The following is a 22,619-nucleotide window of genomic DNA, read 5'->3' as shown; positions in this document are numbered from 1 at the left end:
TTAGGTTATAGGTTAAGAACAATTAAGTGGATTAAACTCACCTAGGGTTATTGTCGCCCGTGTTGTCAATGTGTTTTTTTCCTAACAATTATTATAAGCAAATCTTAGTATTAATAGCATCGCCGTGCCCACTAATTCTTTTAAGTATATATAGACTCATCTGTATGAACTTGATTTCTTTCTCCTGATAGAAAATCGATACAGTACTCTAGTCCCAACAAAAGAAAAGAAAAGAAAAGAAAAAAATCACATTGACAAGCTAAGATCGAGATTAGGCGCGCTGTCCACCTTCTTCTCCGGTTGGACTACTTGGCTTCCCTTCAACTCGAACGCGAAGTCCTCCATTACAAACGTCGGCCGCCACAGCTGCTGGCGATCCTGCTTCTTCTGGCCACCATCCACGCTCGTCCGCTTGGTCGCGACACAATCACCGTTCCGCCGCCACAGCTCCCTCATCTCCCTGACCTCGTCGAGCAGCGCGTAGAACCTGTCCACGTCTTCGTCCCGCGCCTCCTCTTCGTGGCCATGGCCACCCCCCTCCGGTAGCGGCGCCGGCGCCGCCTTGATGTTACCCGACGGCGGCGTTGGCGGCGGCCGGTCCCTCTTCCTAGACCTCCGGTGCCGCGGCTGCAGGTGCTCCTGCTCCGTCACGATCATCTCCGCCGCGGTGCTGCTGTTGCGTGGAAAAGGGGAAGTACCCGAAATAGTATGTGGAGTGGGCATCGTGGGATCCATGAGACCTTGAGTTGAGAGCGAGGCGCGCGTTAAATAGGACAAAGCTTCGCTAGCTATCCCTCCCTTCCTGCGTGCGGAACGAGTTTGCGTCACCGCTTTGCCGCTTTGGGCGGGCGAGCAAGCAAGTGCGGCACCGACCGATGGTGGTGGGCGCGCGTGCACCGTGCGCGATGCGGTGCGGTTGGCCTATTTTTATCATTATCTTTTTGCGTCGGATGCTCGGAAGGGGGGGGCGGTGGGGGGGACCTCCTTACGTACGCTGTTACGTTGGCTTTCCTGTAAGCGGCTTACGGAAGCAACGTCGGCCGGTCTGACTCCCCCCCCCCCCTCGCCCGTCGGTGTTAACTGTACGGTGTCGATCGACATCGATGTCGGGGATGCTTACCTGCCCGCTGACTACCATGCGCCGTTGGATAGGTCTCGGTGCTCACATGGTTTTTTTTATCCCTTGTACTGCTCACATGATCTTTTTTCGCTTTTTAACTATACAAGATGGCGTGATCCACAGCTAGCTTGGTTTGGGACCTTTAATTTGTATATAATAGAAAATGTTAGTCACTCCGTTTTATATTATAAATTATTTTTATTTTTTTCCTAGTTAAACTTTTGTTAAGTTTGTCTAAGTTTAAAAAAAATTGGTAATATTTTAAAAAACAAATTAGTTTCATTAAATCTAGCATTCAATATATTTTGATAATGTATTTTAATAATATGTTTGTTTTGTGCTAAAAATACTACTATATTTTTCTATAAATTTAAGTTAAACATAAAGAAATTTTTCCCGCAAAAAAATAAAGAAATTTAACAAGAAAAAAAAGTGAAAAACGAATATGAAAAAAAGAGGAACAGAGAATAAACGTTGAATCGAGATTACGCAGTGGGCCAGGGGCAGAATTTGTGAGCCCGTAAAATGTATAGTCGTCAATCGCGTACGCGGTGGCCGGGTTCGATCGCGCGCCGGCTTAAACTCGCAACTGACGGGCAAGATCCTACTGCGGTGAGCCGGGGGGCGGCAGCGCGCCACGCGCGCGGGTCTCGTGGGCCTCGTGGCGTGGGGGCGTGACACATGCGGCCTGACGTACGTCCGGCACCAGCGTGCAAGACGTGTGCATCGTACTGAAGGTTGTCGACTTGTAGTTGCCCACGTCTATGCTTTCGGCGTGCTGCAGAATTGAGAATGTCAAATACTCGTCTTTTCAAGCTGTAGTAGTAATTATTCGCTGTTAACGTCACATCTAAAAACAGAACTGTCAATGAGAGATAAAAAAAAACTATTCCCTTCGTCCGACGAGGGCCCCTTTGATTTGGAGAAAAAATGTAGAAATTTTGGAGGATTTTAACCCAATAGAAAAAAAATCCTATGAAGGCCTTAGAAAAATCATATCTAATCCTTTAAAATTCCTATGAAACGGGTAATCCTATACACATTTTGAAGAAAAGTTAGCAAGAGGTCTAACCTCTTGGAACATTTCCTCTGAGTCTATCTGTCTCATCTGATTCCTGTGTTTTTCCTATGGTCCAATCAAACGGCCATTCCTGTGTTTTTCCTGTGTTTTGCAATCCTCTGTCTTACAATTGTATTCCTGTCAGAATCCTGTGTTTTTCCTATTCCTTCGTTTTTTCATTCCTACGATTTAAAGGGGCCCTAAAAAGTAAATCTAGGACTACGATATATACTAGTACTATGAATCTGTATGTCCAGATTCATATTAATAGGATGTGTCACATCCAGTACTAGATTGGTTTTTATAGGATGGAGGTAGTACGAATTTACCTATGCACTTATCTATATATTAGGCTGTGTTCTTCTTGCTAGCTTTCCCAACTTAACTCCCTCATTTTCTACGCGCACGTTTTCCAAACTGCTAACTACTCTCTTCATCCTATAAAAAATAAATCTAGGACTATGACATATATATATACTAGTTCTATGAATCTGTATGTCTATATTCATATTAATAGGATGTGTCACATTCAATACTAGGTTGGTTTTTATAGGATCGAGGTATCACGAATTACCTATGCACTTATCTGTGTTCTTTTTGCTAGCTTTCCCAACTTAACTCCCTCATTTTCTGCGCGTATGTTTTCTAAACTGCTAAACATGGTGATTTTTGTAAAAATTTTCTATACGAAAGTTGCTTTAAAAAATCACATTAATCTATTTTTTTACAAAAATTGCTAATACTTAATTAATCATGCGTTAATGAGTCATTCCGTTTTGCTTGTGAGAAGGATTAGTTTCCAACTCACTCCAAAGAAAACAGCTTAGTGTAATATAAATTAAAATTTTTATTCGATGAAAATAATATGATTGAATTTGCTTTTAACTTATTTTCATATGATTGCCCTTTTATTGCTAATTTTGGAAGACTATGCTAATTTGACTATGCGTGTGAGAAAGTAAAGTTGAAAGACTATTGAGAAAGTAAAGTTGAAAGACTAATTCTGGAGACTATGCTAATTTAACTGTACCTTATATGGTTGGTTAGAGGGAAGACAAATTTGGTCTCACATTGTAGAACAGGTAGTACAAACATCTTTAAAAGCTCGATCCGGATAGAGTTTCTTATATGTCAATTTTAATATAACATATTTATTAGCCCTAGGAGAAAACCAAAAGTTGTATAGGCTTTATTAGGGCAGTCCCAACCCTCCACCTAGGATGGTGTCTATGGCATTAACTACATTGCTATGTAGGACTTTTAACTTACGTGGCACTATATTAATTAAGAGAGAGAGTGAATAGAGGAAGAAACTGGGTCTCATGCAAGACAAAGCTTCAACACGAGAACCTAGACACTATCAAGTTTTGCATTGGGAGAGAATAGTGTCTTCATAATAGATGAAGAATAAATATGATTAGTAGAGAAGAGAGATGATGTATTTATTAATAGCCTACTTTAAAAAACTATGGGTTGTGGAGTGTAGTTTCTATTGTGATGTTTTATTGACATGACACCTTAGACACTACTTATGCACACTATGGGTTGAGACTACCCTTATTACTCCACTCCATCAATCTTTAATTGGTATCTCCCCATGAACCATTCAAACTATTTTCATGACATCATTCAAGATTGTTAAGAACCCTACTTGTATTTATTAGCTACTCATTTGGCCCACCTTCTTATTTGTGCATTTTTGCAAACGAAAAGGTGGTTATATCAAGGTTGAAAGCCCAGCTCAGTTTTTGCTGCTGACAAGGTCCCTGAACCAGTAGGCCGACATCTTGGGGTACCTCCTGAGGGTCCTGAAATCCACGTACACCAGGCCGAACCTCGACGTGTACCCGAGTTTCCACTCGAAGTTATCCAGCAGGGACCAGGCGAAGTAGCCTATGCAGTTGGCGCCGTCGTCGATCGCCTCCTTCAGCTTGGTGATGTAGCTCCTGTAGTAGGCGACCCTCGTGGTGTCATGCACCCCCTGAGCAATGGTCACATTGCCAGGATCATCCATGCCTGAAAACCGAATTATGTTTTGTTGTGCTGTTCTTAGTGATCACAAAACAATGTGAATGAAAAAGGAAGTTACAAGGAAAAAAGATGTACCATTTTCAGATAGAAACATTGTGGGGTTACCATACTTCTCCTTGACATAGGTGACAGCTTTGTACAAACCCCACGGTACAATGTAAAGCCAGTCAGAATTCGCCTACAAGACCAAATGGTTTTCAGCGATGCACACAACTGAAGTACTAATCGATATATGATTCGTATCAGCGGTAGAAATAACCAACAGATGGCGTACCCTTGGTCCAATTGGCACGCCATCGCGTTCATCTGCAGCACCAAGAGAGGCAAAGGATATCAGGAAATTAATTGTCATCACAATGGAACTTTCATTATTTAGAGACCAAACCCTTAATTTTCAGTCTTGGGGACCACTGAAGCATAACAGTTTATTAGGTAGTTAAGTTTTTTTTTTTGAGAGAATTAGGTAGTTAAGTTAAGTTGAAGAGATGACTCACAAATAGGTGCAGCATGCCAGTCAGACGAGTAACTAGGGAGAGTCGTGGCGTTCGGCTGCTGATCACGGACATAATAAGCAGTATACTGATTAATGCCAACATAGTCGATTGATCCCTTCACCATGTGGACCTCATCGGCCGTGAACTTCGGAAGCCGTTCTTTGACAATCACTTGCAGCGATTTAGGGTATTCACCATAGATGATTGGGTGAAGAAACCTACAAAGGTCAATCAACTTGTTTCAGATATGTGCGTAGGGATTTTGTATTTTTGTTGTGTAACGTGGTGTGATCTGTATATATCTCATCAGTTATAAAGTCTAAACAGCCTTAATATCTTGCCATCTAGGAGCAACATACTCCGGCAGTTTGCGGATTCTTGGCTTGAATAAAGAAAATAAGAAAAAGGTTAAGAAGAAGCAGAAATGAATTTGAAGCAAAAATACCATCCAACGTGGAAGTCTCTTGATCTTTGAGCCGCAGCTTGGTCTGCCGTTGAATTGGTAAGACCTTCATACCAGACAAAATCCAGAAGAATTCCAATCTTCCCCTTTTGTATATGCTGAAAAGTTTGTTAAGCATTTTTAGGACTATTTCTGAATTTCATGCTACTATTTGTTTTATGGGCTAACTGGATCCATGTCACTATAAATGCGCTATATTAGAAAAATGTCATTATTATTTGTGATATCAGCTGGGTGCTACCGAAGCTTTATAAAATTAAAACCATGCCATCATCATCACGTATTATGTCATCACATAGACCAAAATACCCTTACACGTGAAACCCACATGTCAGTTCTATCTTCTTCCACCACCCAGGCCTGACTCTTGGGCGGGGCAAAGAGGGCGATGGCCTAGGCCCCGTCCTGGCTAGGGGCCTATGCCTAAATATACATGAGTACTATATGAGCCAAAGTGGTATTTAAGATTAGTGAATAATTCCGTACTATCTACTACTCCTTGTTATCTACATAATACTAATTAGTGAATTAATAAAGATTCTAGATTCAACAATCAAAATTGTATGTATAGATAGATTCTTGTTGATAATATATATTTTCATAATTTTAGGTGCTGAAAAGTTGTAATTTTACTTAAGAAGCATTTTTATGGTGCTAAGTAAATGGGAAAAATAAACAAGATCAGTTTAAGTGTTGATATTTTTCTATTTCTAAGAATATATATATGAAATGTTATGAATGATTATTTCTCTCTAAGATTAGATTTGAAAACACACTTTGAAAATGAAGAAGTTGTTCAGATTGTAGCCAAAATAAATCTTACCAAATTTTGGCAATTTAGCAATATTGCCAAGTTTTGACGGGATTTCTTATGTATTTACTATAGTTTGGTAAAAACTAAATGAATACATCTTTAATAACTTTACCAAAAAATTGATATGGCTTGAAATGACATCAATCTGAACAACCCTAAAAAATGTGAATATACATATAACACATCTCTCTATAGGGGAGAGATTGATGGTTAAGGGTCATGTTGTCAAGTTTGCCCTAGGGCCCTCAAAATTGTAGAGCCAGCCCTGCCTCCACCCTCTCCTCTTCTGTCCTCCCACCACCCACATTCCCCAGTCGTCCTCATGGAGCACGCGGCTGGGGAGCACACATGGTCCATCCTCGCCGAGCGTGAGAGTGGGCGGCCTCCCTATCCCTAAAGCTCGCTGAGGAGGACAAGAAAAGAAGAGAAGGAAGAAGATGGAGGAAAGAAAAGAACATGACAACAAACATAACGGTAGTAGTATGATTTTAATTTTATAAAATTTTAGTTGCACCTAACTAAAATTGCAAATAGTAATAATATTTTTCTAATATGGCATATTTGTAATGGTATGGATCCAATTTACCCTAGTTTTATATCTCTAGTGGTACACTTTTACATATGTAAAGAGCTAACAAAATGGTCACTTGTTTTCTCATAATTTTTTTAAAATCACCCATAAAAAGACCACAAACCGGTGACTGTTTTTACCTGATACTTGTGCCGGTATCTCTGAACAGCAGAAGCATGGGAAAGAATGAGGTGATGGGCAACAATGTAAGGCTCGGTGGCAGAGTTTCCAGCCGTGCATTTTGTGCACCTTCCTGGAGCAAAATTTCCATCATCGTATCCTAGAGCGGCAACAACTCTCGGTTCGTTAAATGTCATCCAGTTCTTCACTCTGTCGCCAAATGTCTTGAAGCAAAACTCAGCGTAGTCTGCGAATGCTTCCCTGCGTGATTCAAAAACAAACCAGTAGATACATATATTGGATCATCTTGATCTACAGTTTCAGGAATGCACAATCTGCTGCTGCATGGTGATTGTTAAAAAAACAATGTATGAGAAAAAAATTATTGAGAGTTGCCATTGGAACTCCTGTACTTTGCAGGATTTTGAGCGGCAGTTGTATCTGATCTTTTGCTAGTATGAATATATACCACAAGGATCTGCAATTCCGATGATAGTAACTTCATTTTTCTATAAAATTCAAATATTGATAAAAAAAATTATGGTGAACTATCCCGTTGGTTCCAATGAGTGTCTAAAAATTGTTCAGAAAAACGAACGTACTGCTGCATAGCTTGAGAAGAGAACAGTCACATGTCAATGTATAAGTATTTGGATCAACCTTAGTCTTGAATCTAACAAAGCAATACTTACACTATTTTTCTGTTCAACAGTCCTCCATATTGCACCTCTAGTGCCTCTGGTAAGTCATAGTGATACAAATTGGCATAAGGTGTAATGCCTGTTAAGCAGCAGAGCAACGTTCAGCTTTAGAATTGAAACATGTGCCACGTATCAGATGATTTTCATTTTCATTTTTATTTTTTTGCGGGTGAATATCAAATGAAACATTAACAGTACGTGGCATACCTATCTTCAGCATATAGTTTATCAATCTGTTATAGTATGCCACACCTTTCCAATTTACTTTCCCAGTTCCAGCTAGGACAGTGAACACCCATCCAAGAGAAATATAAGTTAGTTTGCATCACTTTCAGAAATCAAGTCCAAAATAATAAAATTGTACTCGTAGATTAAGACGAGCAACTTAAGGGAGCTTACTTGGGAATATTCTTGACCATGAGATTGAGAAGCGGTACGCATCGAAACCCATACTTTTCATGATGTTTACGTCCTCCTGCAAGAGCAAAGCCAAGTTTAATTCTCTGCTCTCAGGTCATCTGTTTTATTCTATAGTTCCCGGAATCAGGAGTACAAGCGAATGAATAAATTCCATGCTTGTCTGATAGACCAATTATTAGGTACCACTTCTAAAAAACGATTTTTCCGGACACATTGGTTTCATTTTTTCAGTTGGATCTAAAGAATTTCACTTCTAAAAATAATGAGAGGCCTGAAGATTTAACCCCGCTAGTAAAAGTTGACTTTTAAAAGGCGGGGTTTAAAAACGACTGCCATGAAAAATACCCTTATTTTCGCTGACAATACTCTTTATAACACGCATGTGAAAATTAAAAAATCCATCTGCAAAAGAGCAGGAATGCTATTAAATAACAGCAACGACAGTAGAGGGGACAACAGTAATGTCTCTCCCACTCACCTCCCTCTACTCGATCTGGTCGGCGGGTGGTGGCGACGGAAGCAGTTGAGGGGTGGCTCCGACAGCGGCTCCAGGTGCCTATTTTCTAAAATTTTTATGATTTTTCGCCTAAAATAATCACAGCAGGCGGTCTTCTTAACATGGTCACATGTGAAAATCGATTTTTCATAGGTGTTCTACTTAAGAGACCAGCATGTAAAATTCAATTCACGTGCGGTTTGTGCAGCCAGTAGTGAAAATTTATCGTTACTAGTGGTTGCTCTAATCTCTTGCGAAAAATGAAATTGACCGCCAGCGATTGCTTGTTTTGTCGTAGTGTACTAAGTGCAAGGGGTAGTGTAGTGATAAGCAAACCTTATATAAGGAAAAGCATAAGATTATGTTCCTAAATGTACAATCAGCATGACAACAGACCAAAATTTCCAAATCTACAATTGATGTTTGATTTATACAAGATAAGTTTCGGTTCAGTTTGACTTTGCGTTGTTCTTCTAGCAAATCATGCAAAAGTTGAATATGTTCATAATTAAAGCAAGCCTTTCAAACCTTAATATAAGAGAAATTTCAAGCATGAAACAAAAGTCGCATACCAAATTTATGAAATGTCAAATAAGCCAGATAATACTATAATTTCTCACCATGATGAAAAAGGTACGGTGTATATATGATGTATGCTTAATACTATGGAATATAGGTGAGATTGAACTTTCTTTTGGAAAACAATGTGGTTGAATGTTTATTGTGAAAAATAATCATAAAACATTTAGATCGGTTAGAATCATAAAGAGAATCATAGAAACAGAAAATAAGTTGCACGTCATCTCAAAGGAAAACGTGTATACTGTGGTGTTTTCAGCTATCTGTTTTTACTTTTCCCTGAATGGTACGAATCTGTTATCGTTGAAATCATGACGTGTGTGTAGCCCTTCTACCTTGCCATCCAGGATACCGTACTCTTCACAAGAGATTCTTTTGATCACTATGAAGTAGTCCATTACAAAAAAAGATAGAACACCCACAAAAATATCAAGAGCGAGAAATGCATTTTGTCGGTGATATGGGCCCGGGGGTATCAGGTTTAGAGGGAGGAGGCTGCCCCCTGATGCCACGTGGCCCTCCCCCGAGGGGAGTCAGGCCTGAGGTAGGGTGGCGGCCACTCCTTCCCCAAAGACTAGTCGGAGGAGGCTGCCCCCCGATGCCACGTGGCCCTCCCCCGAGGGGAGTCAGGCCCGAGGTAGGACGGCGGCCACTCCTTCCCAGAGACTGGATGGAGGAGGCTACCCTCCAATGCCACGTGGCCCTTCCCCGAGGGGGGTCGGGCTCGAGGTAGGGCGGCGGCCACTCCCTGGCTGAGACTAGAGGGAGAAGGCCGCCCCAGGCGCCAAGTGGCTCCCCCCTGAGGGGGGATCGGGCCCGAGGTCGGGCGGCGGCCGCCCCCTCCCGTGACTAGGGGTCGGGCTCCCCCGACCCCCTCTCTAGGTCACCACGTATGGTGGGTTAGGTGTCCGCCTCCAGGTGCCCACCTACCCGCATTTATGGCGTCCCGAGTGGTGCGGCGTGCAGTGCACTCAACCGGTCTGTGACCAGTCGAATGACCGATGGGACTGGCTAGTGCGCCTGTGCGCTGCTCGTGTGTCAGGCGGCGTGCAGCCTGACATGTCCCATCAAATAGTGATGGTGAGAGGTTCTCATCCTCTTATCCCAGCCGGAGTCGGTCCTCCCGCTCTGGTCAAAGCAAGGCTCCCGTTTCCCGGTGTAATAGGAGCCCAGAAGTCTTCACCCATTAAATGGTGACTGACAGGGGCAACCCCCCGTGTCAGGTGGCAAGATTTGACAGGCCCCATCATCAAGACGACGTGTGCTTGGCTTCCCAAGTCAAGAGACAAGACATACATTTAATGCAAAGATTATAATACTTCTCCACCGGAGCTAGGTTAGGTTGTTGGGCCCATGTGGTAACCCCTTGAGGTATAAAAGGAGGTCCAGGCCTAGTGGTGGGGGGGGGGGACTTCCGAGCGAACTGGCGCTTGGGTCTCGCAACCCCAAGCACTTGTGTTCTACATTCAATCAATCATGCACAGGAGTAGAGTATTACGCTTCTTAGCGGCCCGAACCTGTATAAACCTCTTTTGTCTCATCGTCTTAGAGGGGCCTAACTCCCTCAGGATCACACAGCTCCGCTCATCAAGCCCTCGAATCTCACCCGCTGCCCCCGGCCGAACTCACAATGGGGGGCCTTACAGTTCCCTGGTGGAGGAGTTCATTCTCCGACACATTTGTAGTTTGAAATCCTCCATTGCCAGCCCCCCTAGCTTCTTCAGCTTGTTCCAAAAGCCAGAAGCTTAAAAAGAAGCCCAAATTATTGTACAATCTCAAGAAGCTAGTCTTGGAAATGAACCCTATTGTTCACTCCGTCTCATTTTAAGTGCAGCCATGAGTTTCCGAATCCAACTTTAACCGTTTGTTTTATTTGAAATTTTTTTTGAAAAGAAATAAAAAACATAAATCACGCAAAGCACTATTCATGTTTCATCATCTGATAATAATAAAAATATTAATCATAATTTTTTTTAAATAAGACGGACGATAAAAGTTAGACACGAAAACTCATGCTGCATTTAAAATGGGGCGAAAGGAGTATAAAATAGGAATGATGTTTTGGACTTTTCAAAGTCAACAAGCTAGGTACAACTTTGACTATTTAACTCTTTTGCATAAATAAGAAAAAAAAAGTTATAAAGGTGTGATAACTAATTTGAAAGTTTTTGTTACGACGCACTTGGCTTTAAACAATACTTCGTTGTTAAAATTAACTTTTCTTGACCGCCCGGATACCATAACATTATTCTTTTGTGACTGGAGGTAAGCATTTTACCTTGTAGCGATGGTACTCATCAACAGTAACATCTGCCGTAGCATTATTTGCTATTTCACCTGGTCAGAAAAATAAGCAAACTCTAGTCAGTCTTTACACCACGACTCACAAGGTCGCATGTACACGTATATAGGATTAGAGGCGCTCTTTGCTCTGTTGTTCTTCGATCGTTCTCCCTTTTTCTGAACAAAAAGAAATGTTATACGTGTTCTAACACTAAGCATGATTCATGTACTTAAGGGTAATTCAATACGGTTCAGTCTGTCCTATTTATAGGGCAGAAATGTCATAATACCAGTGTTATATGCCTTCTACACCTTTTATTTTAAAAGAACCACACGTTCCGTTCCCTTTGTTTCATATTACAGCTTTATAAGTCCCTTGTAAGTCAAATCTCTTTTCAAATATGATTAATTTTATAAAAAGATAGCAACGTCTATAACACCAAATTAGTTTTATTATATTCATTGTGGAATATGTTTATAGTATATTTACCATGTGTTGAAAATATCGATATATTTTTTTATATAAATTTGGTTAAACTAGAATAGATTTGACTTCAACAAATTTAAAATAACTTATAATACAAAAATAATATAAAACAGAGGGAGTTTTTAACTTGTTTGTTCTAAGCTCTGTAATCAGTTTTGATAACAGAACTGTTGCCACTGTACATATATCCTTGTGAGTGAAGTGAAGATGATCCTAAATTTAACGTAGGGGGCTCCTGCATATATGCAGCTTAGAGCTTGTTTAGAGCTTGTTTAGAGCTTGTTTATTTTGAATGCCAAAATTTTGGCAAGATATTAACGTTGTCAAAATTTTAGCAGAATTTCTCATATATTAACCAAATTTACCAACAAAGTAAATATAGATTTTTTTTTGATAAAAATAGCATCAAAATGAACGGTTCCTTAATTTGCTCACCGGGAGTCTTGACGAAGGCGTCCCAAATGCTAGGGCCGCGGCCATCCTTGAGCGCCATGCCCTCCACCTGGTACGCCGACGCCGCCGTCCCGAACACGAACCCCGCCGGGAAGCTCCGCCGGCTCAGCCCGCCCGTGATCCCGGCCGCCTCCTGATGATCGGCGCCGGCGCCGCCGCGAATGCCGTCTTCGCCCGCAGCTTGCTCCGCCGCGCGCGCGGCTCCAGCTACTAATAAGGCCAGCAGAAGCACAACGACGAGGCGGTGGCCCATGGTTAACTGCTCTGCCGCACTGTGACCGCCGGAGACCGGAGTGCCGGTGCTGCACGGTGTGCGCGCGGCGCCCGCCGGCTAACTAGCTAGAGAAGAAGAAGAAGAGGAGGAGCGAGCGCGAGTGCTCGCTGTGTGGGCCTGTGGCGTAGACGTAGTATAATGGATAGCTCAGCTGTTTTCGGCCATTATAGGGGGCCATACGCGCGTTAGACGGAGATGGTTGTCAGCACCCGGCGCCCTCAGTTTGTACCATATGTAGCGTGGGCCGGACGGGGACGAAGCTACCGTAGCCAGCGGTGCACGCGTCAGGGCAAAACGGGTAACGACGCGCGCAAGTACTGCTTAGCTGCTGCCTGCCTTCCTCTCGTCGTCACGCGCGCGCCACTCATACATGCCGCTTATAGTCTCTTTCTTTTCTTTTTTTACTTCGCTGTCTTTTTGTTTCTTTTCTTAAAAAAATTACACAGTACAATGGAGACACTCATTACACACACGCAGTCACCCCTATAAACGCACGCACGCAAACCCTACACCTATGAGCATCTTCTAAGATTGGACCGGCAAATCCTTCGGGATTAACGAAGTCACCACAGGCGCATTGCTGTCGACGGGTACGTCGCCTACCACTGAAAGCACAACACCGTTAAATCCTGAAAAATTTGCTCCCATGAGGAGTCAAACCCAGGAACTCAAGTGCTACTGAGGCTCTTGTAACCACTAGGCTACATGTGTTTAGAGAACGGCAAGAGTTATGCATGCATTTTTCTTTATAAAAAATATAGTATCTTCGAAAGACTTAGCCGGTATATTTTGAGATTGACGAAATCATCATAAACGTCTCGTCGTATATAAAGAATAGTGAGTTGTAAATTAACACGAGTACCCGTAAGTTTAGAACTTGAATATGAATGGATTGGTTTAAAAAAAAAGCCAATTGAGGCTTTGTTAAGAAAAAAAATGTATTTTTCATTTTAAAAATAAAGCTTCGCAACAAAAATATAATTTTATTTGTTTTAATACTTAATAGAATTTTTTTTGTCAACCTTTTAATCTAACTTTTATAAATATTAATTTTTTAAAAACTCTTATCCCATGCGGTGGAAATTGAGGTGGCAAAGAAAAGGTTGCACCCACGGTTAAATTCCGTGGTAATTCAGGGATTCGCGATGTCAATAATCATGGTGGTGCGTGGCATATTAAATCGCTATTGTCGCACAATAGGAAATCTGCTATTGTCCTTGTCAAAGCAACATTGAACTGCGGTCTCGTAGGATTATTTCCATGTGCCTTTGCCTTCTCAACCTATATAGTTTATCTTTTAAAGAGTAAATTGTATTGATATTACACAAACTTGTCAAGTGAGTTCACTTTAGTACACGAACTTATAAAATATTCGTTTTGGTGTATGAAGTTATCTGATACATGCAAAACAAGGCTAAAAGGATGTCACAACCATTTTTTAACAAGTTAGATGTTGATTAGGATGTGATGTGCACACACGAGATGAACATGATTTCAGCGTCCTTCGCATCATTTTTCGGTTTTTAATGTTCTTCTCCGTGTAATCTTTTGACCTTATTAAATATTTATATATATATATATATATATATATATATATATATATATATATATATATATATAGGACACTCATATGGGGCACCATGGTGCCCGGGCACCATGGTATCTAATGCACAAAATCACTCAAATTTTTTAAAATTTTCAAATTGTGAGTATATACCTAGTTATAATAATTTGATTCATACCTATACTTATCAACAAAACAACTCAAATTTAACTTTATTTCACAATCCATGATTACATACCTAACTAATTATATGTATGGATGCTATATACCTAGAATCAAAATCTAACAAAAACAAGTTCAAATTCAGTTCAAACTTGCTTTAAACTAGTTAGTAAAGTAGTTAACGTTAATACCTAGGTAATTGAAAAAGTTTCATACTTATTTGAATTGGGTATATACTCAATTTCAACAATGGTGCCCGGGCACCATGGAGCACCAAACAAATTTACTATATATATATATATATATGTATATATATATATATATATATATATATATATATATATATATATATATATATATATATATATATATATATATGTGTGTGTGTGTGTGTGTGTGTGTGTGTGTGTGTGTGTACGTAGCATTCTTCTTATATACGTGTTTATGTAGAATCTTAATTAACACATAATTAGTAAGTGTAGTCTTGTTTTGTTCTTTTGATCTTAGTTGGTACGCACCTAATAAATTTGTATATCAAAATGAGTATTTTACAAAATTTGTATATCAAAATGAGTATTTTATAAATTTATGTACCAAGTACCTTGATGTACTACTTGATAAATATTAGATGGTTTGTATGTAATTGAAAAGGCCAAGTATCTTGCTCTTTTTTTTCTACACTGACGGATTAGCAATCAGTGCCATGCAGAGTTTTCCGGAGACGTCGGGAGCACTGCGCAAAACTAATGAAGATCCGGTAAATATTTTAAAAAATATTTTTTCTTTTAACTTTGTCAATGTATTCGGTGGTTTTTGTTACGACACCCAACGGTAAGCCAGGTACCAAAAACGGTAACAAACCCGGCTGCCATGCGACAGCTTCTTGGTTCTTGTCTCGGGTTGGTTTGATTTTGCTGAGCTTCACGTGTGGTGTGGTGTCGGGTGTTAGGTTTACGATCCCAATACCGTTCAAAAACTATACAATGATAAACTGGTAAAACCGATAAAATCCAAATAAATCTTGTTAAAAATCTAAAATGCAGTTTTTTTTTTTTTGAAAATGACCGGAAAAACCGAGCATTTGTGTTTATGACCCGGACAGGTTTCCACCGTACCAGAACTGTAAACACTGGTCAGCGTACCGGATCTGTAAACACCGGTCTGATGTCTGCGGGATAGCGCTGAAGAAAGTTGGACCCACTCGTCTCCTGCGCTAGTCCGACCAAAGGCCAATGTCCTTTACATTTTTTAATGTGTGTCCAATCTTGACCAAATCATGCTTATTAACGTATTCATGATTTGGATCCATGTGAACTTGATGGTCTTGGAAATCATGCAGGATGTGCAAAATCCCAAATATTTAACGAAGAAAAAAATTCATTTGTCAGGAAACACTAGTGGTATTATGCCATTCCCAGCCCAATGATTAGGATGGTGTCCATAGCATTAAATAAGCTGCTACCTAGTATGAAAAATGATGTGGCAAATGAATAAATGAGGAAAGAGAAGAAAACATGTCTTGCATGAGACATGGTTTCTACATAACATCCAAAACATAATGTGAGATACTCCCTCCATCCCATAATATAAGGGATTTTGACTTTTTGCTTATACTGTTTGACCACTCGTCTTATTCAAAAAAAATTTATGCAAATATAAAAAAAATAAAAAGTTGTGTTTAAAGTACTTTGGATAATAAAGTAAGTCACAAGTAAAATAAATAATAATTCCAAATTTTTTTTGAATAAGACGAATGGTCAAACAGTGTAAGCAAAAAGTCAAAATCTCTTATATTATAGGACGGAGGGAGTATCTCACACTATATTTTGGATGTTGTGTACAAACCATGTCTCATGCAAGACATGTTTTCTTCTCTTTCCTTATTTATTCACTTGACACATCATTTTTCATACTAGGTAGCAGCTTATTTAATGCTATGGACACCATCCTAATCATTGGGTTGGAAATGACCTAATACCACTGGTGTTTCCTGACAAATGAATTTTTTTCTTCGTTAAATATTTGGGATTTTGCACATCCTGCATGATTTCCAAGACCATCAAGTTCACATGGATCCAAATCATGAATATGTTAATAATAAGTAGCATTAAATTTAAGTATGGAATAGCGGGGCTTGATTTGAAAGATTAGTGTTTAGTACTAGTTTCTTGATGATGTAGAGTTTATGGAAATTTCTAGTGTCTTGGGTTGGGAATGGCCTTACGTGAAGTCATGGATGCACACAAAGGAATAAATCCTAGTGCCCACCAAGAACTACACTCAGGTTTTTAATATTGATGCCCACGAATATTACTCGTTCTAAAAAGAGACGGAGACTAACGTCAATTTCCTGCCAAACAATTTATTATACGAAAAGAAGCAATCTGCAGTTGCTACGTTTGAAATTGCTTCCAACACAAAGTAACCACGGTGAAAGCTGAAACAACCACCATATCGATTTGTTTATAGAGTGCATATACATAACATAAGAGAACAATCTAGGCAGTGTTGTAATATAACTTGCTGGGTTTTCTCTCTTTCTTTTTAAGTATGGCAATTGGCAAGAACAATAATAATTCAGCCAACATAATGGCAGAATGAAAGCAATGTACACTGGAAATCGCCATGAGTTATTGCATTGGAAGAACGTGTTCTTGCAGTCCATAAAATTAAGGAGCGCTACAGCTACTTGACATTCTTTTTCTACTACTGCCAGACTACATTAAGCTTCACAATGTGTAATAACCTGATGAAGGGAACCCAAAGTTGTGCATTGTAAGCTAACATATCATGCCAAGCTATGTTCGACCGTAGAACAATGGTAACTGTGTGACCTGGCAGACGTACCTCAAGCTGTTGAGATCTCCTTGAACTTCCCATCGTCTCCACTTGCACTGCCATTACCATTTTGAATAAGCTTCTCCTCTGAAGGTAGATTTTTCATGATTTTTCTAGTTGGTCCTGAAGCATTCCATAAGTACCACACACGCGATTTTGGAGGTGGCACAGCTCCTGCCAAAGGAGCAACCAACCCCGGCTTCCCTTCATCTATAACGCTGTCAACTATGCCATAATCCTTGGCTTCCCAAGGACTCATGAAATAGTCAAACTTTGTATCCTCATCAATCTAAAATAAACAGCATGCAGTAGATCAGAGAACAGCAAACTTTTGTGCTAAAGCAATACATCAGTAACAAGTTGTCAAGGAGTACCTGCTCTTCAGGCTTCCCGGTGATTCTTGACAGTATTTTGTTGATCTTTATCTTCTCATACATCATCTCTCGTATCTGTAATCCCATCTCTGTGACCTGCCAGATGGCACAAATTAACATATTCTATTGAAAAAAAAAGGATGACCCATTTCTGAAAGTAGCATTGCATTTCATGGTAGCACATATATTGCCATAGGGCACAATGGTCAGAAATTAAGCCAACCGAGAATTATTCTTTTCAAAAAGCAATATTGATAGTTATGATTTTAGTCTTAATATGATATTATCATATAAAATGGAGGTTATGATTTTATTTCAGGAGTGTTTGGTTGAAGCCAAAGCTTCCAATTGTTTCCCACGATTCCTTAGGCAATTTCCGAGCAAGTTCGTCTAGTAAAAGAGTTAAACAACATAAAAAAGCTTACCTTCCCACCAGCACCCCCTGATGGTTGATGGATCATAATTCTCGCATTAGGCATGCAAAATCTCTTCCCCTTTGTCCCAGCAGCTAGCAAAAATGCACCCATGGAAGCCGCCAGTCCAAAGCAGACAGTTGATATATCAGCCTTGCAAAATTTCATGGCATCATAAACTCCCATTCCTGTATATTGATGTGGGCATGTTTATTGCATCATACGATACCAGTATGGCAGCATTAACACAAAACTAAATATTTCTCTGGTGATCGGCATAAAAGTTATCAAGAATAATTGTACATTCAGGAACATGAGTCCAGTTCAGTTTAGGCAGTTGGACTTTAAAAACTCAAGTACAAAGAGCCTAAAACGGTAAGGGGCTTAAAAGGGTCAAATATAAAAGAAACAGAGCTGATTGAACTGACTAGGTTTTGGTGAACTTGAGTGAAGCAGATTGGGAAGACAGTAAAAGATTTAAGCCACTATATTGGAATTATGTTACAAGATGGATTCACTTTCATATTTCAGTAAATATTCTAGATGTTTTGAGATATTCTGCAATTTATTCCCAAGTTTGCATGGATTGGTGATAACGAACTGATAAGATTGGGTTCATATCAGAATTAAACATGTACAGCAATGTGGCACAAACAGTGAACAGCCCCCAGTGTCTCCTAAAGGCATAAGGTTTATCAAACACAGGTTATATAATATATAAAATCATGATTTTCATGGAGATATTGCACAACATGCATAAGATCCAATCTAAGGTGCTGAACCTGAAACCATTTATCACTGTTACTGTTGAGCTCGGCACTGTACACTGTTCACTCATGAACAATCTCAGGAAAGTTAAAGTTGTTCTATTGCTGACATTAAAGCGCTTTAGAATGATTATGAATGCAGATCCTAGGTATAAAAAAGAGACTCCACAAAAAGCATGTGTAAATCTTGAAACGAAAAAAGAGAACAGATTATTAAACTTCAGGTTTAATTTTCTTGTATTTGATGAACTTGTACAGCACCTTTTCAGTATGTATGAATTTGGTAAATGCATCAGCAAAAAGTATGCAGCATAAGACTTCACTAGAGAGAAAATAGGAGCTTTTTTCAAATTCCTAATGTTGGAGCACGCATTTCCTTATATGCAAAACATCGTATTGCATATAATTGGCTTGGATAGTTATCAAGTTGATGCCATTATCATGTAGCATAAAACTTATCATTTTGTTATTGCCAGATTATCATCAGCATATTTGACACACCAAAGATTAAAAGGACAGGTAAAGAATAAGAAATCAAAATTATGCAGAAAATATAAATTAACTAAACAAAAATCAAAATACAGTCCATCAGTTCTACATTTCATGTGCATGTTTAGTGTTTCTATTACACAAGACCTGTCCAACGAAAAAAGTGAGTATAGTTATTTTTCGATTTCTGAACCATGGCTGTGGTTTAAAAGTTCTATCAGAGAAGTTGAACTTGAATTGATTTCGTTAACTAATTCTTGATTCATTCCCATAATCTATGTGCACTGAGTGGTATGTCACATGCACCATTTAGAGCTCACAAGATTTCACTCATGTGTTTTCACAAGGTTTCGCTGGAATTTCAGAACACCCCGTGATGCAAAGTGAAATTTATTTCAACATATCCTGGTGCAAAACATGGCATAAAACGAAACAAAGCGATCTTCAACATGAGTAAAGTGCAATTTTCTCCAAGTAATATAAAGAACTCATAGGCAGATATGTAGACCAGAGACATTTGTAACTGAATGCATCACCAATGCCGCATAACCCAATCAGATAAGAGGCCAGTTTATTATATACAAGGACCCTTAAATTGACACAGCAAAATGCCAAAACCAACACTACTTTATATGCCACTGCCTTTTGAAAAATCAAAATCTTACCCTTCTATCTACTTGCTACTATTGTAAATTCCATTTGATTACCAATGTAAGGGGAATGGTATCTGCGTATTCTTCCTCAAAATTAGCAAGAAAATCTTCTTTTTAAAGTCAACTCGGCCAAACAGCCAACCTTGGTCCTGTTAATCAGCGAGCTTGGTATCATAAATCAGTTCATTCACATGTAAACTTGTTATTCTTTCTGTTTTGCAGCCACCTTAGAATCCACTAGATTAAGGGCACAAAGACACATTATACCTGAGCCAATCAATGATAAAACTGAACTCTTCCCACCCCAAAAGGAAAAGAAAAGAAAAGAAAAAGAAACTCGGAACTCATCATCTACCACAATAACAGGATGAACTGATGCCCTCCATTGGAGAGGAAGAAGAAAGATGTAGGACAGAATGTCATGTGCGGCTGGCCAAATAAAAAAGAGGGTATATAGTATAGTCAGGACAAAATGATCTTTGCACAGCTCCATCACTGCTTGACTAACAGAAATTGGGAAATAATAGCGAATAAGGTAAAGGCTCTTGATAAAAAAGAAGGCAAAATTTGGATAGTCAGGGCAAAATGATCTTTGCACAGTTTCATTACTGTTTGACTAACAGAAATCAGGAAATAGTAGCAAAAAAGGTAAAGGTTCTTAAAAATCATTGGCATTTAAGGTTAGATAAATCTTGTAGTGTTACAGCAAAGGATCCAAAACTTTTCATCAAATATAATCTGCAAGGCATTTACGTTACAAGATACTTAAAATGAAGTTAGTCAATTTCTCTCTATCAACACAAAGAGCACAAGGCACAAGTTATTACAATAAGAGGTTGAGAACACATACCTGCTGTTATGGAGCCTCCAGGTGAGTTAATAAACAATTTGATGTCCTTAGTTTTATCCTCAGCATCCAGCAGCAAGAGTTGGCTGATGATAAGATCAGCACTCATATCATCCACCTAGTCAGCACAAGGCATTGAAAACAATAGATACATTATTTTGCACAGTCAGTTATGGCATAATAAAAGTGCTATTTATTACACAGAACAAATATTTTCATTTGTGTACACAATACAGTGACATGAAATTTGTTCAGAGAACAGTACCATGAAGGTGAAGCATAGTGCTTGATCAGTGGGCAAATCATTAATAAACCGTCAGATTGTAATGTCAAGAAAACATGATATAACAAGAATGTGTTAGTTCAAACAGAAAAAAGTGTTCCCTGAAGTCACTTCTGCTAATTATTCCTACCAAAATAATATGGCCCATACAACAAGGAAAAGAAAGTAAAACGACATACGACTCAGGAAAGAGTTTGATTCTGACCCTAACCATCTCAAGCATTTAGGCTGTGTTCGGAGCTCCAAGTTCCCAACCACTCTCCCTCGTTTTCCGCGCACACGCTTTTCAAAATGCTAAACGGTGCGTTTTTTGCAAAAAAATTTCTATACGAAAGTTGCTTAAAAAAATTCAAATTAATCCATTTAAAAAAAAATAGCTAATACTTAATTAATCACGCGCTAATGAACCGCTCCGTTTTCCGTGCGGGGAGATGGGTTTCCAACCCCAGTATCCAAACACAGCCTTAGTTTGTTCAAGAAGATGCAACATTACCAAGGTGACATCTAATCATTCAACAAACAGCACTCATGTAAATGTAATTCTCAGCATGAAAGATTCTTGATTCACAAGGTTGGCAAAAAGGAAACAAAATATATCCCATTTACATATCTTATGCACATTCTGAGCTAGAAAAAGTATTAAGAAAAAAAAAATCAAGATGGGAACAACTAGAACAATTTGGACAACAGCAACAACAGAATATCACATAATGTATACTAGAGGGTGATCATAGCATGCCATATAAAATCTTGGATGCCCATTAAGTGTTACTAAAATGCTTCTAGTTCTTTGCAAACTACATAAGTTTGAGACAACATAAGTTTATATAAGTCAATACACTTTTACCACACGCATATAAGAAGCCATAATCCTCAAGGAAACAAATATGTGACAATGGGCATACCAAAGAACATATTGGGCTACATTTTGGTTGACATAATTGAATTGCAAATCTTTCTTATTCCTAAACTAGTGCATTTCGTTTTTTTTAAAAAAAAATGGCGAGGAAATTACACTTAACTTTTTTCACACCATAAAATTCGCAAACATTTCGATATTAATAATTGAACAAGAACTGCTTAATGGGTAATAACAACACACACAGTGCGATTTGGGGGGGGGAAGAAGAAAAGGCTAACCGGGGAGCCGAGGAAGACGATGCGCTGGCGAAGGAGCATGTTGGTGGTGTCCAGCTCCTCGAGGCGCGGCTTCCTTGCCGCAGGCCGAGCCGCCGACGGCCCGGGAAGTTCCCACGCGGAGGAGAGCGTCCGCCGTGCCGCCGACGCCGATGCGCGGACCGTAGCTCTTGGCGCCGCCTTCCAGCAGCACGGGTTGGGAGCGAGGAAAAGGGACGACGGGGACGAGGAGGATGAGCAGGGAGAAGCGGGGAGGGCCGCCATGGCTGCCGCTGCCTCCATTTCTTGGCTCGCGGCTGCTTCTGCTGCTGCTGCCTGCTAGTGTGTGTTATCCTGCGCAGGGGTTTGGAGAAGGAACAGATTGGGGACGAGAAGATGGGGCCCAGATGCCAGCGGCTCGCAAGACTTGTACTACTCCATACTCATAAAAGTGACAATGTTTAAGTCAAACGTTAATAACTATCAAGTTGTTGTTGAGTTTAAAAATATAAAAATTATATGTATAGATTTGTATTGAAAAATACTTTCATAAAAGTATACATATATCACTTTTCAATAAATATTTTTATAGAAATAAGAAGTCAAAGTTGTGTTTTGGAGATCGTGTCGCTGTCCTAAACGACTTCCTTTATGAGTATGGAGGGAGTACAGTGCAGTGAGAAATGAGACAACTCTATCCCCTAAGGTCCCTCAACTTGTCATCGGGATACGAACCGTAAAACTAGA

At 39.7% G+C, this 22,619-nt stretch overlaps 3 protein-coding genes across 5 annotated transcripts; all 3 read right to left on the bottom strand.

Annotated features, from left to right (window-relative positions):
- Positions 1-164: 164 nt before the first annotated feature.
- Positions 165-735, bottom strand: LOC4324051 (NRR repressor homolog 3). The gene has a single exon (NM_001428060.1). It carries the CDS (start codon positions 733-735, stop codon positions 247-249), a length of 489 nt encoding a protein of 162 aa, NP_001414989.1. The 3' UTR covers positions 165-246.
- A 2,862-nt stretch (positions 736-3,597) lies between these two features.
- LOC4324050 (beta-glucosidase 1-like) lies at positions 3,598-12,567 on the bottom strand. 2 transcript variants are annotated; one of them, NM_001428054.1, is made up of 11 exons: positions 12,075-12,567; positions 11,148-11,206; positions 7,774-7,849; positions 7,582-7,653; positions 7,366-7,453; positions 6,694-6,934; positions 5,151-5,266; positions 4,706-4,923; positions 4,486-4,517; positions 4,287-4,389; positions 3,598-4,196 (listed from the first exon to the last, which is right to left on the bottom strand). In NM_001428054.1, the coding sequence occupies exons 1-11, from the start codon at positions 12,343-12,345 to the stop codon at positions 3,922-3,924; spliced, it is 1,551 nt and encodes a 516-aa protein (NP_001414983.1). In that variant the 5' UTR covers positions 12,346-12,567; the 3' UTR covers positions 3,598-3,921. The 2 variants fall into 2 exon arrangements, with proteins under 2 accessions (NP_001414983.1, XP_025881753.1); XM_026025968.2 differs by lacking the exons at positions 11,148-11,206; positions 12,075-12,567 and adding an exon at positions 8,273-8,350 and having other exon boundaries at positions 3,741-4,196.
- A 4,134-nt stretch (positions 12,568-16,701) lies between these two features.
- Positions 16,702-22,270, bottom strand: LOC4324049 (ATP-dependent Clp protease proteolytic subunit 3, chloroplastic). Of its 2 annotated transcripts, XM_015766896.3 has the most exons (6): positions 21,897-22,270; positions 20,477-20,591; positions 17,730-17,905; positions 17,305-17,400; positions 16,940-17,219; positions 16,702-16,838 (listed from the first exon to the last, which is right to left on the bottom strand). In XM_015766896.3, exons 1-5 carry the CDS (start codon positions 22,173-22,175, stop codon positions 16,941-16,943), a joined length of 945 nt encoding a protein of 314 aa, XP_015622382.1. In that variant the 5' UTR covers positions 22,176-22,270; the 3' UTR covers positions 16,702-16,838; position 16,940. The 2 variants fall into 2 exon arrangements, with proteins under 2 accessions (XP_015622382.1, XP_015622381.1); XM_015766895.3 differs by having other exon boundaries at positions 16,702-17,219.
- Between the last annotated feature and the right edge of the window lie 349 nt (positions 22,271-22,619).

Source organism: Oryza sativa, chromosome 1 (genome assembly GCF_034140825.1).
Source record: "Oryza sativa Japonica Group chromosome 1, ASM3414082v1".
NCBI classification, from domain to species: Eukaryota; Viridiplantae; Streptophyta; class Magnoliopsida; order Poales; family Poaceae; genus Oryza; species Oryza sativa.
The sequence above is the reverse complement of the archived record's forward strand: the minus strand, read 5'-3'. Positions and strand labels throughout refer to the sequence as shown.

Coding starts and splice junctions, on each gene's coding strand:
- LOC4324050 (NM_001428054.1), bottom strand. CDS start 12,345: ATGGGCCACCGCCTCGTCGTTGTGCTTCTGCTGGCCTTATTAGTAGCT. Junction 7,454..7,581: donor AAACTATATGCTGAAGATAG/GTATGCCACGTA, acceptor GCTGCTTAACAG/GCATTACACCTTATGCCAAT. Junction 4,390..4,485: donor GCGTGCCAATTGGACCAAGG/GTACGCCATCTG, acceptor TTGGTCTTGTAG/GCGAATTCTGACTGGCTTTA.
- LOC4324051 (NM_001428060.1), bottom strand. CDS start 735: ATGGATCCCACGATGCCCACTCCACATACTATTTCGGGTACTTCCCCT.
- LOC4324049 (XM_015766895.3), bottom strand. CDS start 22,175: ATGGAGGCAGCGGCAGCCATGGCGGCCCTCCCCGCTTCTCCCTGCTCA. Junction 17,401..17,729: donor CAGGGGGTGCTGGTGGGAAG/GTAAGCTTTTTT, acceptor GCCATCTGGCAG/GTCACAGAGATGGGATTACA. Junction 17,220..17,304: donor CCGGGAAGCCTGAAGAGCAG/GTACTCCTTGAC, acceptor TGTTTATTTTAG/ATTGATGAGGATACAAAGTT.